Consider the following 9703-nt stretch of genomic DNA (forward strand, 5'->3'; position numbering starts at 1 on the left):
TACATAATTCTAGAAGTGCTTTTTCATTCAATGGTATATTGAATAGAATATAACTTTATTGATATACATGGTCTTCGTTTAAGCTCTTATATCCCATTGAATGACCCTTATCATAGTTCAAATATAATTTCCCCTACCGATGGATTCTCTAGGTGTTAATTTCCACTATTATAAGCACTTAAAATCACGTGCTCAGAAGAAATGAACATAACTTATCAAACTGTTAAAATTATCTATAAATCTTATCAGATTATCTAAAATCTAATCAGACAATTAAAAAAAACAAAAACAAAAAACACCGTGCCTTAGACATATGCTGATACTTCAGAAAGTCCTCTTTTACTGCAAGTCAGTTATTTACCGAAGCACGCGTTACCCACAGAAAGAAAGGGCTCCGGCAGACAGCAATAACGTCACCATCACCCGCACGACATGCTCCCTCCAGCCCAATAAATTGACAACCCCCTGCATCCAGCTTTATCATCCTTGTTAATGTTTAGTCATTGATCCCGATAACAGTGGCCGCTTCTCCAGATCAAAGGCTTCTCCAGAGGTCTCTGCCATCAGACGGCCCTCCACGGAGCGTTACAGTTTAACTTGGTTTGCTTTGTTTTTCCGTGTCTCATACGAAATCCAGGAGAGGCACAGGACTCTAAAGCTGAATTACCAGAGGGAATTAACTCAGACGTGAATAGGGTGTGCAGGGAGCAATTCTAATTAGAGGAAGAGAGAGGAAGCGAATGCCAGATGTTTTCCACAGCAGTCCTCATTTCAGCTGCCTTGATTTCCACCGGTAAGTCAAAAGCACACGTTAGAATCCTGGCTAATTTAAACATGATATACACGATTTACTCCTGATTTCAGGGGGTTGACCTAAAAACCAATGATAGCAGAATGATGGCATAAACTTTGATATTGATAATTAAAGTTGGAATAGGTGGGAATGGTGGAGCTGGTAGAGCAGGAGGTTTTCCTCCATCAACCCCTCCTGGTGCTCTGATTCTTCAGGGAGCAGAATGTAAACTCGGTACAGAAAGACTGTCAGACAAGCCTTCCAGTCCTGGCCTGGAACTTACTTAGTAACCCTTCCCACCCCCCACCCCCCAAAAAAACCTAGAAGATGAAAGTCTCAAGTTCGAATTAGATGTGGGAAATTTCTGGCGCAAAGGCTGGATCCAAAGGGAAAGTCCCGTGATGCTCACAGCAGACAAGAAAAACAGATTAATAAGCTGGCCACTAGCTGGGATAAATGCTGGCTCCATGCTCCTGTAGCCTGATCAGAGCATTGACTGGAAGCTTGATGGCATGGTAGAAGGCTTTTGAGACTCACCTTTGAAGCTCCAGTAATGAATCTACTTAATGGCCAGATTCTGTAGCTTTTCTTCACAGCATGAATATTAGTGAAGAGTAAAATGTCCCTTAATAAAACCAACCACCAAATTAGCAGGTTCTTGCTTTAGCTTCAAAGTAAGAGGCCAAAATTGCTAACTGTACCTCTGTGATTATTAATATTGAGAACCAGGGAATTCAATTCAATTGGTACTACTTACACTATTAAAGGGGAAAGCTGCACTTATATTTTGCACAAAATACACCAAGAGAGACAGCCACCTCTCACTGTGTTTACTATTCGGAACCTTCATGCAATCATCTCTGCTCCCTTCCCAGCCTCTGCCTGATCTCACCTGAGGCTAACTGTAGCTGGTCACTTTAAATCGCTTCTCAAATACCCCCTTCCACGTCTATAAAGATGAGATTTAGTTTATGCTTCGTAAAGTTGGAGAGTCCAGAGTATGCCTCAAACATTTGCTGGGATGCCTCGTTAGACCTGATTATAAAACATTCCAACGTCACTGTACAGCTCCTAAAGGGTTTATTTATTTATTTATTTATTTTTATTTTTATTAGCTATGCTGTTTACTTTTGCTTAACCATAGCAGTTCCCAGGTCTGGTCACAAGCAAAGGAAAATTGAAAAGCACAATTTATACCACTTACTCATGAACAATTTGCAACAGTGAGATATGGCATTTCGTGCTTCTAAGTATTTTACATGCCACAGCACAGAAGTATATAGCCAGGGGACTACATTTCATATCTGAATTAGTTACCCTTAGGAAAAGCTTACCTATAAACTCCCAGAAGGAGGGGGGATAGGCCCTAGTGTCCTGGTGAGACATACAAGCGAGGCACAGGATGGAGGGGTCACGGCTCTCATGTTTCTCCTCTGCAGCCCTGGCAGGACCATGGGTTAACATATGTGCCAGCAGATCTTCCAACCAGATCCGGACATGTGACAGCTACGGCTGTGGTCAGTACTCTACTCAAAGGTATGAGGCGTCACAAACTGCTGCCTTCATTGGTTCCTCTCCTCTTTCTGTATGGTCTGAGTCCTACAGTCTGAAGTCCTACATTTCCTAGAGGGCTCACCATGACCTTCCTCTGGCAGACTAGAACCCAGCGGTCTCTGCAACAATGACTGTATTTGGAGCAACTTCCTGCTTCACGGATGCAATCTGTACTGGAGACAGAGCAGGAGACAGGGGTGAAGGGGAAAGGAATCAAAACAATGTTTTGGTTTTGGGTTTTGTTTTGTTTTTCCTTCTTAAATTCTCCACACTTGGTCTCATAAGGAACTTGAACTTGGTTCTTCCACCAGCAGAGTTGGTAAAGGCTGCATTTGAATTCAGCCTTCCAGATTCTTTCTGCATCCACCATGCTGTTATTACTGACCAAGGTTCTAAAATTTGAACATCACAGGCTGCAAGAGCCTCTTGATCCCTTCTAGGTGAGGGTCACGCTCCCGAGGTTCCGATAACCAGCACACAGTAGACTGACTGAATCACTGACCTCCATCCTGAGAGTGGGGCTCCCCCGTAGGGCTCCCGACAGAGACAAGGATAAGAAAGCCTGGGAGGAACGGGCAGTGAGAGCGGTGGGAAGCCACAGCTGCCCATCACAGAGGAGCCTGGCTATACGTAATGGTTTTGTTTGCACTCCATGCGATTTGACAAGCTTGGGCGTTATCCCTCACCGCGTTAGAACAGCATTTACACCAAATGAAGTGTGCAAGTACTTTTGCTGTGGGAACAAATAAGACTTGGGGAACCCATGATAGGAAACAGTAGGTTCCCTAAAACATAAACTCTTTTTAATTGGTTTTGAGAGGGGGTGTGTTGCTCAGTGGTACAGCAATTGCCTAGTACCCACAAGTCAAGTGCTTTGGGTTTGGTTCCCAACAGTGAAAATTAAAAGGCCTTGAAGAGGTCAAGATTCAGAAAATATATCTGTACACTTTTTTCTCACTTTTTTCAAAATACCACATAATAATAATATTTAAGGCTTACTGTGACTCAAATATGATCTTAAATTATTTAATCTTTACAATATGACCACTGGTACTTGTGGACGAGAGGTTAAAATTGGGCTAAACGGTAAAATATCCAAGGCATCGAAATATCTTCTGGCTGCTTCAAGTGTTGGTGCCCAGGGCTGGGAGTTGTTCGCTAAGAACATAATCCTGGCGGTGAATTTCCCTGGCACAGCCCCTCAGACTGATGGCTCTTGTTTCTGTTCTAGAACCCACAGACATCACCCAGGTGTGGATGTCCTGTGCTCCGATGGCTCTGTGGTGTATGCGCCCTTCACTGGGACCCTGATGGGTCAGGAGAAACCCTACAGAAACAAAAACGCCATCAACAATGGCGTTCGACTGTCTGGAAGAGGTAAGAGTGTAGGTCCGGGACACGATCCAGGCACCGAGGCTTATTTATTTAACATGGTTCCATACACACAATTACATGTTTCCTTCACGATGGTAAGAGCTAGAATCTATAGGACAAGCCAAGCCAAAACCAGAAGGTGACCGATGCTTGCCCCAAGCCCACCTAGGTACGGGCTGTCCAGGTGGCTTTGCCTAGAAGATGCCTGAACAAAACTGCCATCCACAGCAATGGCCACGACACACACACAAACCTTCATTGGTCAGAAGCCCACAACTCACAAAAGTTAGCACTCCTGCACCAACTGACTGTATACTATCCCGAGTGCCTCTCTGTTCAGAAAGCAGGTCTGGGCGCTGTCAAAGAGTCGACTCTCATGAGCCCTTACAAGGTAAATGGATTTGGGCAACAAGACAGAGCGTGAGCAGCTTCCCAGACTCCCTAGTGCTGGCACTACGCCACTCCTGTCAGCAACGGCGGTCACTAACCATCAGCACACGCATTGGTCCTGTTTGGAAGAACGAGGGGAATTAAGCAGTCTGCGCCATTTCTTGAGCTTCTTGAATTTCCTCTCACAGTTGTATTCTTAGGTCCATGCTCGTTCTTTCTGTTTAGAAATGAGTAAATGCATCTTATTGAGGAAGAGAGCGCATTCCCAGTAACGGAAGTGGGCTGGTGGGCAGAGCCTGAAAGCCCCGAAGGTTCTTGCTCATTCCTTTGTAGAAACACATCCCGCTTTCACCTCCCCTTCTTTAAACGGACTAGAGAGTAACTTCCACTTTTGCTGATTGGCAAAATGCTGCCGGGAATTTTCCAGCGCCCGTTTGTGGCGTGGAGGACAGAGCCCGAAGCAGTGTGCATACTAGTTCTCTCCCTGAGCTCTACATGCCTCTGTGCTCCACTTAAGGAGTGTGTGTGTGTGTGTGTGTGTGTGTGTGTGTGTGTGTGTAAGTTCCTGTGTGCACGTGTATATGTGTGCATGAGTCACAAGGAGGCCACAGGACAACCTTGGGTGCTCTTCCCTAGGTGCCACCCTGGTCTTCTTTGCCTTCGATTTTTGCAGTTATTTATTATTTCTTTTTGTGCATGCGAGCAGGCACAGGATGGGGGTGGGGGAGCTGAGGATACCAGGAAGGATTCAGGATGCCACCCACCATCCCTTTCCAGGATCGCAGGCTGTCTCAGGTTCAGGTGAACCTGATTACCGCTGCGGCTCGGTAACCACTCAGGTGGCCCGGGCTTTGGCTACGAAGTATCACCACTTCAGACACAGTTTAATAGCACCAGTTCCTGCTGCCGCTGAAGCAACAGGAAGCAGCCAGGAAACGGCATGGGTTCCCTCAAAGCCTTGGAGACGAGTTGTGTCCTGGACCCTCTCCCCCTTACTACCTCACCATTATAGTGCAACAACAACAACAACAACAACTATCTATCAGGGCAGAAAAAGCACAGCAGCAGGAGCACAGGAAGTGAGTGGGAGCACAGCACGGCAGTGGGAGCACAGAGTGGCTCTTCGCATTGGATCTGCAGTCAGGAAGTAGAGATGAATGCGGGTGCTCATCAGGCTCCTCCCCTCTCCTTTATTCTGTCAGGGCCCCTAGCCTACCGTGCCGGTTGTATTAGGATGGGTCTTTCCCCCTTGGTTAAATCTCTGGAAATCCTTCAACTGAGCATCTTCTAGTGGCTCCAACTCTAGTCAGAAGGCTAGCAAAGGTTCACCACAACACCACAGAAGTAAACATTTGTGCTCATTACAAGAGCAGGCTAAGGAGAGAACCTATTCTGTGAAATTTGCTTGCCTCAGGAGCGTGAGATCCTGAGTGGCATCTCCAGATGTCAAAAACCCAACACTGGGAAGGTCCAGGCAGAGGATCCCGGGGAGTTGCTGACCAGCCAGCCTGGCTCCAAGCCAGTCACACACACACACGCACACACACACACACACACACACACAAACACACACACACACACAGAAAGAGAGAGAGAGAGACATGGGGGAGGAGAGAGAGCACTAAGTCAGAATGGCATGGGCTTTTGAAACTTCAAAAAGCCCACCCCCAACGACACACCTCCTCCAGTAAAGCCACACCTCCTAACCCTTCCCAGACAGTTCCCATTGGGGACCAAGCATTTCAAATAATGAGCATCTGGGGGCCATTCTCAGTCAAACCACCAGTGAGGCAAAAGAAATCCCTCCTCTAGGCAAAGTAGAGCATTACTAGGTCAGCTGATCAGTAACCCAGTAATCACCTGGGTACCGGGTCAGCTGATCACCACATCATGTATTCATCCTTCCGTATTCCCAGAGTGTCCTCCCTACCTGTGGCCACTTCATTGTTCCAGACTGCACTGTGGCCAGCACGCCAGGCCAGTGTGCTGTGTCATAACGAGTGTGTATTTCAGCGTCAGGAAATGCTGCTGTGCTGCAGGGTGCCATTTCCTTATCGATCCCTTCTTAACACAGTAATTGTTTGAATGTGGCCAAATTTAGTGACTAATTTAACTCATTTTGGCCTGTTAAGACACGCCTGCCAAGTCTGAAGACAGACTTTACCAAGCTGTTCTTCCTATTTTGATCCACATTCAATCTATAATGGGCTTCTGGAAAGCATGAGATAGGGACTGAGTTTTGGTTTTGTTTTTTGTTTGTTTTTCTTTTACCATTTCTTTCAAACAAACTGCAGAACCAGATGACAGTTTCTACAATGCTACTGGGGCTTTGATTATATTTACTGTGTGTGTCCACGTTTGCCGTGTGCATGTGTGAGTGTGTGTGTGTGTGTGTTGTCTTTAAGCCAACAGTCCTTCAATGAACACATCGTGTCCGCTGATTAGCTCTCCAGCTGTTTTCTCAGTTTTTTCCTATTATTACTTTTTGTACAGAAGCATCTTGTCATCATTTGTTTAGTATCTAAGACATACTGTATGAGTTTGCTTAGACCTTTTATAGCAGTGCTATTCAACAGAACCACAATTCAAGTTGAACAAGTAATTGCATATTTCTAGCAGCCTGATTGAAAAACAAGACATAAACTCATTTTAACATTTTATTTGACACAGTGTCTCCAAAATACTATTTCAAATATGTAATTATGATTAAATCCCTAAAGGTAGGTAATGGTAGTTCACGTCTGCGGTATCAGAAGTGAGGTCTTGGGGGGGCTGAGGCATGAGAACTTTATGAGTCCCGGGTCAGCCTGGGCTCCAGAGTAAGACCCCCTTCCCCAGCAATTGCTAGCTGGGCCATAATTCTAGCATTTAGAAGGTCCACCATAGCTGCACAGAGAGAGCTTGTTTCAAAAAACCATCGAACAAACAAACTACTGAAGCAGTTTTCAACTCATGCTGATTTCTTCAGACGTTTTGTAGGTTGTGAAACAAATCTAAATTCAAATTATATGCATGTTAATTGCTTGTTTGGTGTGGCTACAGTTACTATATTGAATCACACATTTCCATAGCTTCACTTCCCATCTTAACCTTCGCTTCGACTGTTAGCGCTGAGAGTAGTTTATTAAAGCCAACTTTTTTAGGGGGTTTCTGTCGAGTTCCCCTTTCATCTCCACAGTGTGCTTTAATGCCTTCCGTGTTCTTCAGAGCATGGACAATTGTAAGGGCTATGTCTTCCTCATGAATGGCAGTTAGTGCTAACTACTGTTCTGTGTCTTTTTTCAATGTGTTTGAAGCTGGGTTCTCTTCTTTGGTAACAACACGATAATCCTCGTTTCAGCGGCCTCCATTTCCTTGACAAAGCTTTGTCCAACTCTTTGTTTTTGGCCTTTTAAAGTACTGTGTGGTGTTTTATGCAGCACAAAACTAGGCTCTGTTTAATGTGCCTTCAGGAAAAAAATTTAAGTAGATATGCCCACTGGCATTTATAGACCACTCTTAATTGATCCCAACATCGACATACACACACACTCTCTTTCTCTCTTTTCTTTTGTTGTTTGTTTTTTGAGACAAGATTTCTCTGTATAGCCCCAACTGTTCTGGAATCACTTTGTAGATGACCAGGCTGGCCTCGGAACTCACAGATATCCACCTGCCGCTGCCTCCCCAAATGCTGGGATTACAGATGGGCGCCACCACACCTGGCTATATTATATTCCTACTTGGAATCACCTTTAAAGTTTTTTTTTTCTTAATATTTAGAAAAGTATCACTTTTTGGCATTGTTAATTCAACTTTTCTTTTTTAGGACTAGTAGTTTTGCTAGACTATATATATCCTGGAGATAACATTATTCTGGGTTAATTTTCTACTATCTAACCTTTTCTGCTACTATTCTCCAATATTTTACTAACTTTTTATTTGAATACATTCTCCCTCTGCAATCTTGTTTTTAAAACAGGATTCTGTCTTCCTGAATTTATTCAATTCTGTTCCCTGCTGGGTTTTGTGCACTTCTACCCCCTCCCCTGAGAGCTGAGCATTTAACTTTCACTCTTTGATGGGACTCAGCTGTAGAACTGTCAGGAGGACAGTTTACAGCTCTTGGCAATCTGTTCCTGGCATTTTCTTTGGCTTGCTTTGTTCTCTTCACCATAAGCTTAGCATTTTCTGCAGTCCCCTCCTTATTTTTCTTAGTGTGCTATTTCTTGAGGGCAATACATTGGTCTTTGTGTTGAAAGACACGAAGAGTACCAAGCCCTTGAGTCCTGGGAGCTTTTGTCCCAGCCTTCTCACCTTCTTTAAGGGCTTTGTGACAAAATATTGGCAGGCGTCATCTTTGGGCTCCCAACACAGAGGCCTGTGTTTGTGTGTGTATGGGGGGGGGGCGTGTGCTTGTGTAAAGGTCAGAGGTCATCATCTTCAGGCATCATTCCTCAGGTGCCCTCCACCTTGCTTTTTAGAACAAGGTATCTCATTGGTCCTATGCTTGGCTAGTAAGTTAAGCAGGCTGGCCAGAGAGTGTATTATCAGGAGTACATCGTTTCTACCTCCCCGGGCAGAGATTACAAGCACACGCCACAGTCCCTGGTGTTTTTCATGGTTATAGGAATAAAGCCCAGGTCCCATGACTGCAAGGCATGCCCTTTCCTAAGTTACTTCCCCAGCCCTGTGTTTTAAATTTCTGATTCAAGGCTATGGAAGTCCAAATAATATCTTCATTTTCTTTTAGGTTTCTGTGTCAAAATTTTCTACATTAAGCCAATTAAGTATAAAGGTTCTATCAAAAAGGGGGAGAAACTTGGCACCCTTCTGCCCCTGCAGAAAGTTTACCCTGGCATACAGTCACATGTGCACATTGAAAACTGTGACTCCAGCGATCCCACTATGTACCTGTGAGCGAAGACAGAGACAGAGCTCCTAACCCCAGGGCCACCTCAGAGACCGGAGTGCATCCTGCTCCTGAAGAAACACATATTCAAACAGAAACAGGGATCAGTGCAAACCCCCCAATTCTGATTCCCACTCCTCAATGGTCTGAGGCATGGGCTCTCACCTTCCGGCCACCCAGAGAACCAGCGTGTTGTTGTGTCTTAGATTTCTAACTCCCAGTGACTGAAATAAACAGATGAATTCCAATGAGTCCAGACTGTATTTCTGAGATCTCTGACCTAGCCGCTTCTCTGCCTGAAAGCGACGAGAGCCTGGAGGGCTGTCTGACACAGAATGAAGAGTTCTCACCAGGCTCGGCACGAAGCGTTGAGTAAACACGAGCTGATGAAACCACAGGCTTCTTTTACGCGAAGGTGATGAGTTCTCAGCGACTCGCTTGCCTTGGTCAGCCTGGCTGGAGGGACAGCCATTCCCTGGGCTAAGGTTTGCTGGTCTTTCTAGCCACATTCTCTCCTGCTCCGCAAGGGCAACAGGTTTCCTAGGACATGGGTGGTGTCACCCTCCCTACAAAGGCACATTCTAGGTCACGGTGAGGCTACATACATACAGGGGGTGTTGGGATGAGAAAGAAAACTACCCTCGACTGAAGTGTCTCAGGAGCTCAGTCAGGCGGCCTCACTCGGCAACACGATTGTGAAC

The 9703-nt window shown here is 45.3% G+C and overlaps 1 protein-coding gene across 1 annotated transcript; it reads left to right on the forward strand.

Moving 5' to 3' along the window:
- Positions 1-545: 545 nt before the first annotated feature.
- Lect2 (leukocyte cell derived chemotaxin 2) lies at positions 546-9253 on the forward strand. The gene is made up of 4 exons (XM_021651191.2): positions 546-793; positions 2233-2329; positions 3579-3724; positions 8844-9253. Exons 1-4 carry the CDS (start codon positions 748-750, stop codon positions 9008-9010), a joined length of 456 nt encoding a protein of 151 aa, XP_021506866.1. The 5' UTR covers positions 546-747; the 3' UTR covers positions 9011-9253.
- Positions 9254-9703: the final 450 nt, after the last annotated feature.

Source organism: Meriones unguiculatus, chromosome 3 (assembly GCF_030254825.1).
Source record: "Meriones unguiculatus strain TT.TT164.6M chromosome 3, Bangor_MerUng_6.1, whole genome shotgun sequence".
NCBI classification, from domain to species: Eukaryota; Metazoa; Chordata; class Mammalia; order Rodentia; family Muridae; genus Meriones; species Meriones unguiculatus.

Excerpts from the sequence above, each read along its gene's own strand:
- Lect2 (XM_021651191.2), top strand. The coding sequence starts at position 748 with ATGTTTTCCACAGCAGTCCTCATTTCAGCTGCCTTGATTTCCACCG. Across the intron at positions 794-2,232 it reads AGCTGCCTTGATTTCCACCG|CCCTGGCAGGACCATGGGTT; the intron begins GTAAGTCAAAAG and ends TCTCCTCTGCAG. Across the intron at positions 2,330-3,578 it reads GGTCAGTACTCTACTCAAAG|AACCCACAGACATCACCCAG; the intron begins GTATGAGGCGTC and ends TTTCTGTTCTAG.